The following is a 20,175-nucleotide window of genomic DNA, read 5'->3' on the forward strand; positions in this document are numbered from 1 at the left end:
AGACATTATTTGTCACAGCTCATTTATTTCTTTCTTCTGATTTCTTCTGATAATCAAAGCCAATGAAAATCCGTTTGAATTTTTCGGATTTTCTTTGAACTAGTACACTAATACAATCAAAAGGGCGTAACTTCATAACGGGCCTACGTTTCTTTTTCTTTTTATTTTGCCAAGACATGCAACTTACCCATAGAAAACGACTGGTGGGCACCGTGATTTTCTTCATGCCGTCTTTTGTTCCTCCGATTAGTTAGCATTTTTTCAGCTCTCACTGCCCTGTGCAGCTACTCCATCCCTTAATAGGCATTGTATATTGAAACGCCTCTTTGTGGATAAGCCACTTGACATTTTTAACTTCAACGAGATGACCCGAGTCTATGTTATGACCTTGAAAGGCCCTGACATCTATAAAATCTGCGAAATACCTTCGGACTCAAATTCATCGTACCGTTTTGACTCATATTCCGAACACTTAATGCCAACAGAGACCAACAGAGTTCGAAATATAAGTCTGTTAAGAATTTGAGACAAAACGGTACCTGTCATACGGTATTCACATGCAAGAATCGTCAATTGTCAAAGAAAACTCTCAGTACTAATTGTAAGCTCAGATGAGACGTAATATCAGGGAGAAGAAGAGTTTAGGTCTTCAGATGAGCCGGTAATGTCTTCGAATATATTTGAAATTGAAACAGGTCCAGACAAATATTTTATATCATAGTGGTATTGAAGTAATTCCTCAAATTTGGAGGAAAGTTGGATATCTCTAAACAATTATTAATTCCAGATAAAGGTCATGCACAATTTACGTCACGCTCCGAGGGGGGGAGGAGGTCAAGCAAAATGTGACAAACCTTACCAAAATGTCAGTTTGTGCGGTGACTCGGTATAGAACGGACGCAAATAAATAGCGCGCGGTGTGAAATATCGAGCACGTTTCCAGCGAGCACGTTTTTCAGCTCAGCTGAATTTTTTTTTTTTTTTTTTTTTTTTTTTTTTTTATTAGAGACACTTTACACCGTTTGGTGCATTCGTGTCTGAAAGTTCAAAAATATAACATTATGAGATACATCGCTATCGCTATCACTTCTTCCTTGATCGAGTTTGATACACTTTCCATTCAGTGTCAACTTTCTGGCTACCCTGGCTACACGATCGCTTCGGTACATTGTCTTCTCTTGTGTCACTATTTGTCTCGGTTGACAACCGTCTCTTCCCGGTCGATTCAATTGTTTCACTCGCATGCGTATCGCCGCTGTTGCTGTTACCGTCGTCGTCGTTGTTGCTCTCGTCCCCGTCGTCATCGTCAGTCTCACTTGAGTCATCGGCAGAATGAACCGATGGAGCGTCGCAGTTATTATTTTTGATTGTGTTCTCTTTGCCAGATGTAGATGGTACTTGAGAATTCGATTTTGCTGTTGTGCCTGATGGTGTGCGTTGCTGTTGATTGGTATCAGCTTTCGGGAAGCTAATATAGCTGCGGTGCCCGTCCACGGCAACGTATGACGGCAAGGGTTTTTCTATCTTCATTCGCAAAACTCTAACACCGTTCGGGACCCCAGGGAAAAAATTCTTCCAAACGTCGTTTTGGATAGAAATTACCTTGCCGTACTGTTGCATGAAGCTGGTGATTGCCGTGTTGGACATTTGTGGCGGGAGGTCGTGAATCTTCACGACAGTATTGGGACCATCTACGTACACTGGGACAAAATAGTCCCTTCCCTCGTAAACGAAGGAATGTTGCAAATGGTGTTGCTTGTGTAGTCGTGGCGCCAAGCTTGCGTTGTTCATTTCTATGAACACGCAGTTCTCGAGGTGGTGCAGCTGGATGCTCTTCACGTCAGCCATGTCGAGCTTGATCCTATGTTTTAGGAATTCCTCCACCTGATCAAGAACCGGACGTTTCGGTAGGGTGCTAAAGTCCACTACTAGTGTGTTTCTCCTATGCCTAGACATTTTGCGTCGAACACAAAATTCTACCGCAACAGAAGCAGCGAAAACTCGATAAACCGGAGCTAAGTAAAAATACGTGTTTCGCGAACGAAGAACGGTTGCCGAGTGCGTCAGCTGAATTGTTTTATAGGTTTCTGGTTTGAAGTGGATAAGTGAAAACAGAATTGAAGAAATGGCTGATGTTGAGTTAAGAGCTAACTCATTGCGGTTGCGCTTCGAGAGAGGTAGCCCAGAACCATCGGATGTCGACATTTTCGGTTTCATGAAGACAAGAATGGGACTGAAAAGTGAAAAACTCTTGTCTATGTACAAGGACAAGAACGGCGTCTCGGTCATCATCAAATTTAAGACCGAGGAGGATATGAGGAATACGCTTAGGAATCTCCCGGATACTATGGAATTCGCATACAGCAAGTATCAAAGTGCAACAGTGAAACTTTCCCCGGCAAATGCCATTGTGCGAGATTGTTTAATCTTCCTCCGGAAATCGAAGACCGTGAAATCGCGGCCGTCCTCGGAAAAGTATGCAGTATGCAATTCTTCTGTCCCTCTCAAACGAAGGGTCGTCAACTCTATGTTCAACAAACCGTGGTGGACCTCTGAACTGCGTCATTTTCGAAACGTGCTTCGAAAGGCTCGTCACCGTTTTTTTCTCACCAAATCTGAAAACGACAGAATTAATCTACGTGAAGTGGAAATATCCTACAAAACATTACTGCTATCGACTTATGAAGCTTACTTAACCAAGGTTCAGGACAATGTTAAGCAAAATCCATCTCGTTTCTGGGATTTCATCAAAAAGCAAAAATCATCTGCTCGCGTTCCTAACAACGTAACTTACCACGATCTTCATGCAAGCTCAAACGTGGAAGCCGCCAATCTTTTCGCTTCGTTTTTTGAAAGTGTGTTCAGTAAGGTCTCTCCCGTATGGCGTCGTGACAGCTTTGCTCATATTCCGTCGTATAACATCCGCCTTCCTATGATCCAGTTCTCTCCTGAAGAAGTATTGAAAGCCATCGATGATCTTGACATCAAAAAAGGGCCGGGACAGACGGTACTCCACAGGTGCTCTTGAAAAAATGCTCTGCGGAACTATCGATTCCTATTGCGTATTTGTTCAATCGATCGCTCAGTGAAAGAACGTTTCCAATGTTTTGGAAGACAGCATCTGTTGTGCCCATCCATAAGTCTGGAAACATGAGTCGCGTTGAAAATTATCGTGGCGTCTCTATTTTGTGCTGTTTAAGCAAAGTTCTTGAAAAGCTAATGCATGGAGTACTGTATACAATCGCCTCACCTATAATCTGCGACAGTCAACATGGCTTCATGAAGCATCGATCGACAACATCCAATCTAATGTGTTATGTTACCAACTTATCACGTGAAATTGAAGGGAGGAGGCAAGTCGACGCGGTGTACATAGATTTTGCCAAAGCCTTCGATACTGTTCCACACGCTTTAGTCACTGAGAAGCTGAACTGCATCGGCTTCCCGAACTGGATTTCTGAATGGATTTGCTCGTATCTCTCTGGACGTATCGCACACGTAGTAGTTAACTCAGCAAGCTCCCGATCATTCAGCATTACGTCTGGCGTGCCCCAAGGCAGCGTTCTTGGACCATTACTGTTTAACATATTCGTAAACGATCTGTGCTATCTCCTTTCCTCGTTCAAGCTGTCGTTCGCCGACGACTTAAAACTTTTCCGAGTCATACATTCGTTCCACGATTGTGCGGCATTGCAAGAGGATATCAATGTAATGTTAACCTGGTGTAGCAATAACGGTATGCGCGTGAACTGCAAAAAATGCAAGGTTATATCCTTCACCCGTTCAAACTCCCCAATCAACCACCAATATCGCATGAACACCGATATACTGCAGCGAGTAACATCCATATGTGACTTGGGAGTTATCGTTGACGAAAAACTAACGTTCAAGGAACATGTGAAGACAACGAGTGCCAAAGCATTCTCAGTGCTAGGATTTATACGTCGACATGCTGCGGAGTTTACCGATGTATACGCATTGAAAGTGCTATATTGTGCGTTAGTACGTAGCATCTTAGAGTACGCCTCCCCGATATGGTCCCCATATCATGTTACGGATGTACTCTCAATCGAACGTGTCCAAAAGAAATTCGTACGTTTTGCATTGCGACTGCTTCCTTGGAACGATCCAAACAATCTTCCTCCATATGCTGAACGCTGTCAACTGATAGGATTAGAGCCACTATCTTGCAGACGTGAGAGAAGTCAACGGTTGCTAGTTTTCGACATCATCACAAATGCGATTGATTGTCCCGTGCTTCTTGAGCAAACACCGCTTTACATCCCTCCTCGTAGTTTCCGAAACTCTCCATTACTAGCTGTTCCATATCACCGGACAAATTACGGCTACAACAACCCGCTTGACTCCTGCATTCGGTCGTTTAACGAGATTTGTAACGAATTCGATTTTGATATATCAAAATACTTGTTCAAAAACCGTATAAGTAGGCCATAGGAAATTTAGATATAGTTAGTTCAGTCTGTACGACTTACAGTCGAAGACGGTGAAATAAATAAATCTATATAAATAAAAATGGAGTGATGTTTGTATGTCACGAAATGGCTTGAGAACGGGCTATTGGATTTTGAAATTTATCATATAGATATGATCCTGAAGTGTTCCGACGTGTTTGTGTGTATAAAAAAACTCAAGATGTTCACAGGAAAGTTAGAAAAAACGGGAGCGAACGGAACTGCCTGTTTTGTATGGGACGGTCATGACGTTTTTCAGCAGCCTACTTGATGGCAAGACGAAGTTTGCCGGGGCCACTAGTAAATAAATAAAATACGGTAAAATTGTTCGAATGGTGAGAGAAAAATATGGTGAAGAAACAGGTTATCCTATTTGGACATCTGTGCGAGGTGTCTACCTAAAGTTGAAGGACAAAGTCGAGATTCCTGCGTTGCTTAACGTTCGGAATATGAAATCACGTGTATTCTACGAAGGTTTGGTGAACAAGTGCTATCAGTGTGGTAGTGCAGAGCACTTAAAAGCTGAATGTCCACAGAAGAGATCTGTAAACGAGAGAATGGCGAATGCCAGTCAACCATCATACTGGCTAATGGTAATCGTTGGAGCAAGCCAACTATGCAAAAAGGGGTAACTATTGTTACAAGTCCCACTACGACAACTAAATCAGCTATTGACGCCGTTGACGTTGTTGGCGGTAGTGCTGATACAATGGACCAGCAGCCAGTTTCGTCTGGCACTAACACGCATTCAACTGAGCAGTCTGGAGAGATCCTGGGTACACTCAAAAGCACCGAGATGGGTGTCGTTCAAGGTCAGCGAATGAACTTGCGTGCCGATGTGGAGCAGGAGAGCATCCGTAGGGGAACATGGTCCAAGACGCATTGATGGGGTAAAATGGCCCACGTCATTAAATCATTCCTAGATCGTTTCAATTTGTAATCTTTGCCAAACGAAGTTAAAAGATGTTTAGCTAAGAGTTGCCGCCACAACCCTTGGACATAAACTTATAGATTTTTCCTCAATTTTCCGGTGAAATTCAACATTTTTCCCTTTTTTGCCTAAACATTAAGGTTTTCCGATGATTTCATAAAGGAATAAGCGTTTCCATACCACAGAGCAAACTCATGGAGAAACATGGTTGCTAACTAGTAGTTCTCCATACTAAATGGCATTCTACCCCATCCATTTGGTCATTTTGAACCACCCCCATTTTTAACCAACTTTTCTACACGATTTAAACCCGTTAAAAAACTCAAATTTGGGAAATGTTTTCATGATTGTAGCTATATTGTAAAGTTACTGTTAGGACTTCGAATGCCGTTAAAATGTGGATCTCATTAGGAGAAAACGACACAAATCCTTAATGTGGCATTTTGGACCATTTTGCCCTACATCACAAGTAGCGAGAGTGGAAAAAGCGATCGTCGATGGAGATGGAGACGCCGGGTCGACAGTAAAAGAGCAAGCGAAGGGAAGCGGAAAGAGTTCATCAAAAAGGGGGCACAAAGCAAGAAACAAAGGGCAGAATACAAATCAGTTGTCTGACTCGGACAACTCAAACACAGACTTGGAGCAGCAGATCAAATCGAGCAACACGATCGGTAACGTGAGCGATGCGCTCGACCGCAATACCCGGAGCAAAACGAAGCGGATAAAACTTTCTATGTCAGGAGAGCAAGCAAGTAGAGAGTATCCAGTCGAAGGGATGAATGAGGAAGAGATGGAGGAAATTTCTAATGAATCAATGAGTATTTGAAAGACAACATGAACTTTATTCTTAATGTAGGTAGCATTAATTTGAAAAGCAGTACGACAACTTTCAATAAGTTTTTGCTGAGAGATTTTATTAATGTCAATGATATCGATATCTTGTTTTTACAAGAAGTGCGATACGCGAACTTTTCCTTTGTTCCGTCTCATCGTGCGGTTGTTAACGTTGATGAAAACGGTTCCGGAACTGCTATACTTGTGAGAGCTTCTTTCGATATTGCGCAACCATTGCTTGATAACGGTAATAGAATAACATCAATAGTAGTAAATAATGTTAATTATGTAAACGTTTATGCATATTCGGGAACAAATCGCAAGAAAGAACGAGACTCCTTATTTTTGAATGGTTTGACTGTACATGTTAACAAACCAGGTGCCTCCACGAATGTTGTGGGCGGAGATTTGAACTGCATATTGAATGGATTCGATTGTGTGGGTGAGACAAAAAATTAGGGCCTGAGACAGTTAGTAGATATGTTTGGATGGAAAGATGTTGCGCTATCGCTGAGGAAAAACGAATTCACGTTTCACAGAAACAATTCAACTTCGCGGATTGATAGATTTTATACCCATGCTTCTTTTATCAGTAATATTAGCGATTTTCGTACGGTTCCGGTGGTTTTTCTGACCACTGCGGAATTTTGATGAAAATAAGGGTGAACCAAACCGACATTATACCTAAGGGAAGAGGTTTTTGGAAAATAAATAGCTCGATTTTGAACAACGAAAATACATCCGAGCAGTATTCCGTTGCTTGTACAGAGTGGAAATTACGGCAAACCCATAATGATGACATCGACCGATGGTGGAAGGAAATTTTTAAAAGTAAAACTAAGCAGTTCTTTAAAACAAAAAGCTGGGAGCTGAATTCAAAAATGCGAGACGAAAATAATTATTTTAACGGTAAACTGTACGAATGGATGCATAAAAAACAGAGGGGTGAGGAAACTTGGCTAGATATCAAAAGAGTTAAATCTAGAATTATTGAAATTGAACATGATCGGCTTAAACATTTGTCAAATTGTATGAATGAGACTTCCTATTTACAAGGAGAGATAATAAATGTTTTTCAAATTGCCTCTCAAATTAAATATAATGATTTCAGTAGATTTTTGAAATTGAAACAAGATAACACGGTGATTGTCGATCCAATGAAGCTCAAAAACATTGCTTTTGAATATTTCAGTTTGCGGTTTAACGACACTGATTTGAACATTACATCCGATGCCTCCAATGATCCGATTAATTTTATTACACAGAAAATATCTACCGAAGATAGTCAGAGCCTTGTTGAAGAAATCTCCAAAGAGGAATTGAAAAAAGTACTTGCAGTTTGTGCTAAAAAGCGTACACCGGGCCCAGATGGCCTTTCATACGAGTTCTACTCCAAGAATTTCAATTGTGTGAAAGACGATATGATCAGACTTTCCAATTCTTATCTTTCGGGAGCCCTTAAGCCTCATAAAGGTTTCTCAGATGGGGTAATAATTTTAATACCATAAAAGGAACTCGATCGACTACGTTGGATGACTATCGTCCAATTTCGTTGCTTAATTGTGACTATAAGCTTTTAATGAAGATAATTGCCACTAGAATCATGAAAATACTTGATAAATTGTTAGGACCGGGACAAGCAGCTTGTTTAAATAACTCATCATGCATAAATAACTTGAAGGATTTACGAAGAAACTTGACGCGTTCATGTGAAACAAAAAAGGTTTAAAGGGAGTATTCTGAGTATCGATCTGAACAAAGCCTTTGATCGAGTGGATCATAATTATTTGTGGAGAGTGTTGGAAAAGTTCAATTTTCCACAACAACTGATAATGTGCATTAAACATATTTATGAAGTGGCCTCATCTAGAGTACAAGTCAGTGGTTTTTTGACAGATGAAATAAAAATAAGTACTTCTGTGCGACAAGGATGTCCTCTTAGTATGATTTTGTTTGTGTTGTACGTAGAACCTCTTATTCGACAATTATCCGCAAATTTGACAGGATTCTGGATTCATGATAAATTTATTAAAGTGATAGTGTATGCGGACATTGTTGTGAGAAATGATAATGATTTTGATTTGGTTTTAATGATATTTGAAAATTTCTCAAAATATGCTAGGATTAAAATAAATTTTTCCAAATCAGCCTTTATGAGATTTAATCAGGCTCGATTTGGACCTCAATTGGTTAAAGAAGTTGATGCACTTAAAATTCTTGGAATAAATTTCCATAGAAGCTGGTATTAGGGGGCCCAGATAGCCGTAGCGGTAAACGCGCAGCTATTCAGCAAGACCAAGCTGAGGGTCGTGGGTTCGAATCCCACCGATCGAGGAACTTTTCGGGTTGGAAATTTTCTCGACTCCCCAGGGCATAGAGTATCTTCGTACCTGCCACACGATATACACATGCAAAAATGGTCAATTGGCATAGAAAGCTCTTAGTTAATAACTGTGGAAGTGCTTATAAGAACACTAAGCTGAGAAGCAGGCTTTGTCCCAGTTGGGACGTAACGCCAGAAAGAAGAAGAAGAAGAAGCTGGTATAAAACAATTGTAAATAATTATGATACCGTGATTTATAATATAAAGCTGACATTGCAAAGGCACTCAGTAAGAAACCTGAATTTGTACGAAAGGTGTTGGGTAGTGAATACTTTTATTTTGTCGAAAGTCTGGTATGTTGCTCAAGTTTTTCCTCCTTTAAATCGACATTTGGCTCAATTGAAATCAGCTTGTGGAAAGTTTTTATGGTCCGGGCATATTTTTAAGGTAGAAAGAAATCAATTATATTTAGAATATGAAAAAGGTGGGCTGCAGTTAGTGGACCCAGAGTCAAAAATTAAAGCACTTTTTATTAGAAACATAATAAATAATCTTGATAATGCAGGCAACAATCATGAAGAATCCTACCTTTTACATTTTTCGATGCCCCAGAGGCTCACGAAAAATGCTAGGGTTTGGTTAGAAGAAGCAAATGAACTAAAAACGAGGTTTGATCTACCAAGCACTAAAGTTTTGTATGCTTGTTTGGTGGATAGAAATAATTGTACGCCTAGAATTTAGAATTTGGTAGACGTTGATTGGCTAACAGTTTGGAAAAACTTTAACTACAATTTCATCCCTACCCAGGATCGTGCAAAAGTTTTTTTGTTTTGTAAATGACTTAATACCAAACAACAGTAAATTGTGTGCTTACGTGCGATGATATTTGTAAAAGCGTGCGTGTTCGTAGCGATGATATTTGTAAAAGATGTGGTCACCGTGATAGCAATAAGCATAGGCTAAAAGATTGCCCAGCCTCAAAAAAAGTTTGGGAATGGTGCAGCCAGATCGTTCGAGGTCGCCTAGGTATAAAGTGTAGAGATATTGAACAACTGTTATCATGCAATATAAATTTGAACTCTTAAAAAGAAAAATCTGCGCTCTGGCTGACAATTCGGGTTGTATCTCACAATCTAGGAGTTTCAGAACCTAATTTGTATGTGTTTAAAAAAGAGTTAAGAGAAATGAGATGGAATAATGGAAAAGTGTTTGCAAAGCATTTCGGTAGTTTTTTGAATATAGCTTAAAAATGCATAAATGACAGTTGTCAACTGCTCTAATTGCTAAGAGATAAATGTAAAAAGAAATAGATTAAGGACCTACACAAACATTGTATTTCTAAAACTAAACTCAATGAAAAAAAAAATGTCTGAGCACTAATACAAAAAATGTGAGGGGGGAGGAAGAGGTAGTCAGAAAAGTTGAAACTTAGCGTGACATAATTTGTGTACCTAACTTAGCCTGAAACATAGGTTTTCTCCTATCCTCCTCGATCTTTCTCCAAAATCACAATATTCGCTTTCAGCGATTGAGTGAAGAACTCACCATTAATAACGTTAAAAAAGCTTTCAGACTTATTGAAGCAGTACCAAGGCAGTTTCAGTACCCAAACACAGATAGCCCTATTCAGATCTATGGTTTCATTTAGAATTAAAATGATCATACATAACTATTGGACACCAATCAATATTTTCGGAATCACGTTTTCCAACCATTCAGTGTCCCAGACTATTTCCTAGTTATTCCGTTGCTCGAATTCATTTTTCTCGCAACGTGAAACTAGAAATTGTTCCATATTCTCATAATTTCCTGTCTCGGTACATACACACGTTCCCGTCAGTCGAAATGTGACACTTCTCGTACACATGGCATACCACACGTGATTCGTTCCTTCACTGCTGCTATCATTTCTGAATCCAACTTCCTTCGCCTTCCACAGCCCCAGTAAAATGATATACGAACGACCCAACGGGTTTTCCCATGGGAGTCTACGCTTGGAACGTCAAACCCCAAACGGGGACTCATCATAACGTTTTCCATGCACAACAAATAGGACGACGACGGCCACGTAACTTTCACTAGAGGAAACCGATTTCCAACGTAATTGAAAACTTCCATCATATGCCTTTCACCGGTCGGTGATGGTTGGCGAAGAATAGGAAAAACCAAGCCAAAATGTCCGCCGCGACTTCCATTTCGTCGTCTCGCATTAGGTGACCATCGGACTCACGTCCAATATGTTCCACTCGGCAAAGTGATGATATAAAGAAGGTAGTGGTCCATTCAACCCGATTTCCATCAACAGGATTTTTCAGTGTAGTATGGGATAGGAAACATAATAAAATCCTTTCAGCGGCGCACCCTTTGGGCCCTCGCCAACGGAAATGCAGAGTTTGAACCAAAGAGATATAGACTCGACGAATCTTCAGAAGGGGCTGTTCTTTGGTCTATTGTTGCACTGTGCTGTCGCTAGAGAGCCCATTCGGAAGCAACCGAGCGTGGGATGGAGGGGGTTTTGAAAAGAACTCATTTTGCTTTGCTTTTCTGTTGAGCTCAAGTCATAAGCATGGAAAGGTTTAATGATTTGAAGACGGTGAATTGTACGAATGAATTGGACTGTTGTAGGGCAATATAAGCACAATTTGTATCACTGCTCGACACAATTAGTATCATTGCTCGACAAACTTCACCAAGAAACTTGAAAAGCTTCACCAAGAAGCTTGAAAAGCTTCACCAAGAAGTTTGAAAAGCTTCTCCGAGAAGCTCAAAAAGCTTTACCAAAAAGCTTGAAAGGCTTCACCAAGAGGCTTTTGAACCTTGAAAAGAGCTTCACGATTAAATTTGAACAGGTTTACTAAAAAAACATAAAAAAAACTTTAATTGTGCAATCCCAAACTTGAAAACTCTTCAGAACCTTCTTAAATTTCTTTCTCCAGAAATTGTACCAGAATATTATTGAAGCTTCGTTCAGCTTTATTCCCCAGTACACTGTACAGGAAAATATAGCTTAATATTCCTCACAAATAAATTATCCAAGGTTATGCAAATGCTGTCGCTAAATAACCCAAAAACTCATTCCCAACCAATCCCAATCTAAATTTTATTGTGCATATTTAAATTTGCTCCGTTATGTATAAGAACAGAGTCACCAACACAATCTCACATCCAACCAGCATCGTCATCAAACCTGCTGGACGAGTTTTTGGGAAAATCCTTTTGAAACAACGCCGACCCGCTTTTCAGGGATCCAAAGACATCAAATTTAGATACGATTTATATTCACCTCCTGACATCCCTCCGTCCATTCATCCCATACCAACGTATGAACAGATTATTCCACGATCGTCATCAACCGAAAGAAGAGCAACGTGGAAACCATCATTTCCCGACCAGCTGATTCAATCGAAATGGTAGCTCAATTATATCAAAATTTATTGCAAATAACAATTTTGTTAGTAGAACACTGAACAGGATGGAGAATCATAGTTGATACAAATTTTGTTTTAACAACTTCTGTACAAAATTTGTTTTGATCAAAATCACAATTATTGTATTTTTTATAATATATAATAAAAAACTTTTTTAATAATTAGGCGATAGATAAAAGAGAATCTATTGTATTTTTTCGAATAATAAAATATTTGATTGTAATCTTGTCCAAGGTAGCGAAAATTATTCTATATTTTTTGTTATTTTAATCACTCCATCGAAATATCACATTTCGCCAGAACACAATTATACTAATTCAGTTACAAAATCTGTTATGATTCTGTTACATTACGCTGATCGGGTTCGTATTACACCTACAAAACCAGACGCAGCTCGCTGTCAGTCGTCCTCGTTGTTGTCGGGTCTCAGCCGGTTTGCCTGTTGAGTGATTCGAAACAGAATAACGAACGCACAATTCGACCTTCTTTTGCAGTGGGAGCCTACTTCCAGTCGCTCAGCCTTTTCTTCATCCCTTATTTGCATGAACGCATGACGAGAATTTTCCGTTTTCTTTCAAGCATGATATTACTGGTGTTTCCTCTTTCCTTTTTGTTTTGCTGGACTTGCTTTTCCTTCATCCGATTTTTCTTTGAACGACGACAACAAAAATTCATCCCACAAATGACGACAACTGAACCGGTAATAAGGGCCATGACCATGGTCATGTTCGGTGATCCACAACTTCCATTTTCGACAGTTATGAACTGGACACGAGCGTTGAATATATCCAGATTAAGCATCACCCTAATACCACAGACAAACAGACGTAACACTTAGAACGAATCTCGATCAAAATCATAGTCACGAGGACATATTCACCCAATGCTACAATGGGTGTGTTTGGCCGACAGGCCATCAGATGGCGGTAGTGTGTAAACGTCAAACACGAACAAAAACGACGCGAGTGCTGCATGTGGCGGATTGGCCACCTTCAATATTTTTGAATCGACCGTTAAAAAGGTGGTCGATGGACAATGATGAGAGTGTGACGTCTGTTTGTCTGTGCTAATACTCAAAAGCATGTACTTACCGGTAAATGCACCAATCGTTCGTATACTAAATACCATTCATCTTTTCCCATTTTCCCCCTGCGTCCCATTTGCATCGATCCGTGCAGTTCGCACACTACAAGGAGGAGATGTACCTGCAGGCCCAGCGGGTGTTCAACGTATCCGCCGATCGGCACTACCGGTTGCTGCACGCGGCCACCGAGGAGAAGCCCAAGATAATTGTGCTCACCGTCGTCGTCCAGGAAGCGGACGGACTCGAAGCGAAGGATGCTAACGGTAAGTGATTGCTTCAATGGCCCACAGAATATTGTACCGTAGATACGGGTTGATGTTGGAAAAATGTTATTAAAGACAAAACCTTATAAAAAAGATTATATCAATTCATTTTTATGTAACTCATCTACGTCGGAGCTACCACTTGAACTTAGCTTGATATCTCTTTAAGGTGACACATCTCGGAATCCAAATATGGCAGGCACAATGGCCGGCTTGTGCCCCTACTCACGATTTCAAAGGCACTAATCTGCTGAAATAATGAACGTACAAAGTCAATCTTCTTATTTTATGCTTTCTGGTAGTGCACAAAGCGTAAATAGAAATGGCAGTGTAGTTTGATGCTTCTTTCGCGAGATTTGTGCCTCCAAAGTTTTGGTACATTATTGAATTTTGATTCCAAGCTGTTTCACCTTAACCTAATACCGTTCTAAATGATTATTTCCAATCTGACCGAGCATTAAAATGGGAATCAAACCTGAGCCTCCAGAGCTCCCGATTGGCCATTGGAGCTGTGCTCATTATGCCAGCTTAAAATAATGAGTGTCGATTCAAAATCTAGCTTAAGATGTCCATTTGCCAGTCATTTTATTTGTCCCGGGATTCGGGACAAACTTCGAAGCTTGTTCTTCAATGAAGTATAAAAAGACAGCTTTCCAAGATAAAATAATAATTATAACATATAAAATGTTACACATGATATTTTTATACTGATGACTGCATTTAAAAAAAAATAAAAGCTTATCTTGACTAATTACTGGTTTTCTAAGGGTATATTTTCTATAAATGAGAGTCGAGTTAACATTTAAGTCAAAATATCCAAACAGTTTGCTTGAGATATTTAAAAAAGTAATCAAACCTTGAAGACAGAAGAAACGGTTCAATAACATTGAAGATATTAGCGCATCATGCCAGAAGTTAATTGATGCAATTTATCGACTTAAGTTTAGGTATATTTTCAGATTGACTTCCTCGTCCTTGCTTGTAAACACGGCTAATGTTGAAGAGTAAAGCAATCCAAAATCTTTGCAACTAGACATTTTAAAATATGTTTTACTCATTTAGTTTTTTTTTTTTTTTTGTGAAAATTAATACCTATTTATTTTTTTTCTTTCATTATGTTTTTTTTTTTATTTTACTGAGTACGGTTTGAGTCGGAAAAATGAAATGGATTGCATTTAAATTTAATGGTTTTCAACAAATTTGAAGTTTATTTTGGGAATCCCGGGAAACTAGAAATCCTAAATTGGTAAAATTCCAGCAATGTTTATCCCAGGATATCGCGGGATGGACACTCTATTCAAGCTCCAATACTTGCTGATGAACAACGACACAATTACACTGGTCGTGCACAGCTAGTGCGAGGTATAATTGGTGTAAGTCATGCCTATATGGAAGCGATTCAGCCTAAATTATCTGTCCCAGCTCATTTATTTTCAAAGAATTTTCTACTGTCTGACTCCTGAGTGATTCTAAGCAACAGCACCAAAATTTGGTAAATTTTTTAATTCATTTTTTTCTATTGAGCTGAAACTTTGCACAGTTTTCCAGTTCCATCTAAATCGTCATTTTCCGATATCAAATCTTCAAGTTGAGTCACGACTAACTTTTCAAAAGGGTGTATGTGAAAATGGTTCAAAAATATTCAAAAAGCTGCACAGCAAAAACGGTTCGTTCGATTGTTAGACAAATAAAGAAACAAAGTTAGACAACTAAATAAAGATTCCAAAAAAAAATACAAACAGTAAAAAAAAATTTTTTTTGCATTAAAAAACATAATTTTTGACACAAAAACTCAAATATCTCAAAACCCTATCGGAATACCAACGTAATTTTTTGAGGGAAAACGGTCCATTATATTAGCTATCTACCATAAAAATTTGGTGATGGTAAACCAATAAACAAAAAAGTTATGACATTTCAAACATGTCACAATTTTCACATTTAGTAGAAAAAAAAAATTTTTTTTCGGTGTAAATTATTACGGGAACCGCAGTTTGTTGCTGATTTTATTGTTAAGGGCCTTGCGTGAATTAAACAAGTCGTTTTCATGTATTCATTAGTATTATGTATATTATATGTATAAATATTATGTATATGTATAAATATTATATGTATATGTATATATGTATAAATTAAAATGAATTAACAGATTACACGAAAATAATTTTTTTTTACCAGGATATTTTTTTTAGAGTATGATTGATGAGTTTCTAAATGTTATATATAAACTTTAAAAGTTTTGGATTTGGGTATGCGTTATGAGATCATGAAAACATTTTATTAATACTTATTTATTTATTTATTGTTATTCAATTTTTTTACAATATCGAACACTTTTGCATCATTATCAGTACAGTTCGAGTATAGTTTTGCTTTAATTTTATTTTCTGACAATGGAATGAAACAGTGAAATTTTTGGGTTCCTTAAATCGTTTTCGCGTTATTATATTGCTCGCTGAGCTCTGATGCCGTTAATTCGTACTCTTCAGTAGTAGTAAAACAAAATGATAATTTTGTTAAATCTTCTTCTTTTCTGCGATTCGCCCAATCAAATAGTTCTTTTGCAGTTTTAATTAGATGCTCACGTTCTTTGGCTAAACTTGCTCTTGTGGCCATGCGCTTTATGGTTCCTCCAATAGCATCACAAGGACCTTTGCAATGTGACGTAGCAAAGAAATGCCATTCTGCATCAATTCCGTACTTTGATTTAAATTGACATAGGCTCGAAAAATTCTTACGGTTTTTGTACTGCGATGCTGCTCCATCAGACATGAAATATATCTTTCTGATTTCTTTATCCTTATCAACGCGTAAAAAGTTAATCATTTTGGCAATGAACAAATTTACAGATACTGAGTCGTGTCTTAAATCTTCGGAAATTACAATAAAACTAAAATGTTCAATTTGCGTACTTCCATTGAAATAAATAGCGAATGGATGAATTGTAGCTTGTTGTACGTTCCAGTGATGGGACTGCACTTCATCTTGCAATACAAAGCTATAGTTTTCAGAAAAATCACAAATGACTAAAAATTCACCATCTTGTAATGTATTTTTCGTATTTTTTAAAAAGCGGGATTGCTCTGTTTTAATAAAGTCGTGAGGAATTAAACTTTCTAATTTCAAGCAAAAAAATGACACAAACTCATCTACAGGTTTTACAATAGTTTCTAGTTCACACCTATCCTCACCTCAAATGATAACTGATCAATATAATTTTCTTCAAACTCAGCGAATAAAGTATTTTCCAATGATGAAGAATCTGGACAATCCGAACAAGATCGTAGATAGCAATTTGATGTTGTATTTTCACACAAAAGACTACCAGTTAACATTTTAATATCCTTTGATAAATTGATTCTTTTCAAACTTAGGTTAATATTTTCGTGTGTTGTGCACACACAAACATTATGTGTTCCTGAATTGGATAGAAGCTTGCATTGCCTTGGACGAAGGCTTGCAAATGAGGAAAAACCTACCTTAATATTTTCGATAATTTCCTTGAAGCGTGTATACGCTTCTTTCAAAGTTGTCATCATTAATCGTTTTTGGATTGCTTGACGCTTTCCATCTTTTTTTACAGATACATAATCTTTTTGGCCAGGCATAGCTCTACTTACTTCATCGTCTTCAAAATATTGAATTATTTTTTCTTTTGTCTCATCTGTTAATGAAAGTACTCGACCTAGCATTTTTGGTTGCAAGACAGTTATTTTTGAATTGTTTTGCCTCTTTTGCTGTATTTCTATTGGTTTTGAACTCATCAATGGCGTCTTGAATAGACCACGAGCTTGGCAGCATCGACAAAATCAATAATTTTTCTTTCCTTGTCGTGGCTAGATTCGAGAACCTTTCCTTCATATTCATAATTACCTCATCGTAGTCTGTATTTTCCACATCCTCAGGTCCTAATTTGAAGAGGTTTCTTCGTACAGCTTCGTTGATTTCACGGTATTTTTTCTCGGGATAATTGACGTAACCCATCTTCGTCCATTTAATCGGAGTCACTTTTATTCCAGCTATCCCTTCGTTGAAGCGTTCGATGTTGACCTTCTGGATGCACTCATCTTCTGATTGATTTGTTGAAACAGATGTCGCTGATGGTACCGTGGCAAGACTATCTGCACTTGGTACTTCTGGTAACTCCTCAGTTGTTGTCGGTGCATCTAGTAATTCCTCAGTTGTTGTTGTTTTCGAACTTCCTGCAACCTGATCCACCGATGATGTACAGATTGCCCGTTTGTCAACGTTTAAACGGCAGGACGTACAAATGCGTAAATTTGTATCCAATGTAGACATTGGAGCATAACCAGCCGCTTTCAGTTTATCTATTGTACTTTCGGTGAGATTTCGTAGCGCTTTCGAACACTTTTTTTCTGCAAACGGCCTGCAACAGTTGAGAAAGCGACTACTCATGTTGCTCGTTAGATTTTAATAAACAAAATCACTTTTAAGTTTTTACTGACTAGTTTGGTGTCGTTTGCTTGACTGAAGAGAAATTTTACAATTAAATCTTTTATAACCATAGTGGTAGTATATTTTTAGCTTTTTCGTGAGTATGTTCATGGTATGTACCTATCATGTTTTTGATGTTGTTGAAGTTACTCGCTTCCTCCCAAATATGATTAACAAAGTCTATTCTCTACCAAGGCGGGTCTATAACCAGGTGTAATCAGATTTTAACTTTGTGGAGAAAACCAGCGCCGAGAAAACCGACCTGCTTTACGTATACTAGATCACCTGGGTATAGACCCGCCTTGTTCTCTACGAGGTAAACTTTTTGCAGGTAAACTAGTCGTATACCTGTATAGAAAACTTTTTTTGTAGCTTTTGTCTTCAATATTAGATTTCTTATAGGTTTCTTTTATCAAAAGGTTTCAACACTATTGAGAGAATTTTTCTTCAGTTACGTACAATAAAAAATATGACACTATCAAGACTTTAGATCACAACACTGGATCGCGTCTAACTTTCTAATAGATGCTATAATAGTTATGAATAATTAAATAAAATATCATGAAAACAACTTGTGGTACCCTTAACAAAAAATTCAGCTACAAACTGCGGTCCTAAAAAAAATTACAAAGAAAAAAAAAATTCACTAAGTGTCAAATTTGTGAAATATTTGAAATGTCATAACTTTTTTGTTTATTGGCTTACCATCACCAATTTTTTATGGTAGATAGCTAATATAATGGACCGTTTTCCCTCAAAAAATTACGTTGGTATTCCGATAGGGTTTTGAGATATTTGATTTTTTGTGACAAAAATGATGTTTTTAATGCAAAAAAAAATTTTTTTTTACTGTGTGTATTTTTTTTGGAATCTTTATTTAGTTGTCTAACTTTGTTTCTTTATTTGTCTAACAATCGAACGAACCGTTTTTGCTGTGCAGCTTTTTGAATATTTTTGAACCATTTTCACATACACCCTTTTGAAAAGTTAGTCGTGACTCAACTTGAAGATTTGATATCGGAAAATGACGATTTAGATGGAACTGAAAAACTGTGCAAAGTTTCAGATATTTTTGAAATGGTCGATCAGAATCGACTTGCATGCCTCCGTGGAATCCCTCAGAATTCATCTAAGCATTCGAAGTTAACTTATCCGTTGCCATGCAACCTTCACGAAAACTTGCCTGGTATACGCTGACGAAGGACTCCTCGAGTATGTTAAACAGGATCCGCGATTGAAATTGGTGAGCTCTTTAACCTCTTAATCGTTTAACCATTTTTTCTTCCACCTGCCAGTCACTCATAAGCACTTCGTCTTCACCAATAAGGGAACGGAAGAAGTTTGTTTTCCCGATCTAAGCATTTGCGTCTCAGATGAACATCTTGACATTTTATACTGTGCACTCTTCGTAGACCTTATATAGGCTCTCATAGAATTCACCCTTATATATTATTATCGAGCTTTTTGTTCTTTGTTGCATATATTAATGTTGATCAGAGTTTATTTAAAGCAGGTACCCTTCTTTCTCAACAACCTGTCTAATTATTATCTAATTATTCAAATACCGTAAAATGGGGTGTTAAGGGATGAAAAAAAATTCTACCTAAATTTTGAGCAACTTCTAGTATGTCAATAATTGAACAAAATACAGTCCTACCATTCTCCCGACGTGTATATCAAAAGCCAATTACAATGAAGATGATCATATGGCAGATTTCTGAGATAATCATAAAAATGTGTGATTTTTGACGAAAATGCAAAATGGGGTGTAATGGAATTTGAGCTTTGTAAGTAAAACTATATTTTGCCAACAGCAAAAAAAAAATATTTTGGTCAATATCGATGATGTGTTTAATTTAAAGATAATATTACTGCAATATAATTCAAATTGGAACTCCTGCAAACGTTAACCGTTTTAATTTACCTACTAAATCTCTCACACATATTCATTCTTTTTTCAACCAAGCTATAAGTGCATCGCACAATTGTCTTGAAAGGATTTGTAATCCAAGAATAGTGCAGAACAACCTTGTCATGACTTGTCAAAAGAAGGATAATTTCAACAAGCTTTCAGTTTGAATAGAGTAAGTGTCCAAATTGCCTTTTCAATAAAGCACCACACCAAATAACGAATTTGCATGTAACACCCAATGGCATAATCGAAAAAAAAAAATCTTAACGAAAAGTTTCCAATATAAAGCGGAAATCGCACACACTATACTACAATGTACTCAATGCTTGACAACACTTAACACATGACCACGAGTAAAAGTATTCCAAAAAGAGATCAGAATAACCTTATATTATTATTGTTTATCTAGGACGTAGGTAGTTTTTAAAAAAATCAATAGCTCCAAAACCATCTCATATAAGATAACCATTCCT

At 37.9% G+C, this 20,175-nt stretch overlaps 1 protein-coding gene across 3 annotated transcripts in view; it reads left to right on the forward strand.

Annotated features, from left to right (window-relative positions):
• LOC5575755 (BAI1-associated protein 3) overlaps window positions 1-20,175 on the forward strand; it is a 436,766-nt gene that overhangs the window by 234,719 nt on the left and 181,872 nt on the right. For all 3 annotated transcript variants that reach the window (XM_021839915.1, XM_021839916.1, XM_021839917.1), the window contains one exon: window positions 13,167-13,335. In XM_021839915.1, the coding sequence (XP_021695607.1) occupies window positions 13,167-13,335 (169 nt within the window). The remainder of the gene's footprint in view (window positions 1-13,166; window positions 13,336-20,175) is intronic.

This window comes from Aedes aegypti, chromosome 2 (assembly GCF_002204515.2).
Source record: "Aedes aegypti strain LVP_AGWG chromosome 2, AaegL5.0 Primary Assembly, whole genome shotgun sequence".
NCBI classification, from domain to species: Eukaryota; Metazoa; Arthropoda; class Insecta; order Diptera; family Culicidae; genus Aedes; species Aedes aegypti.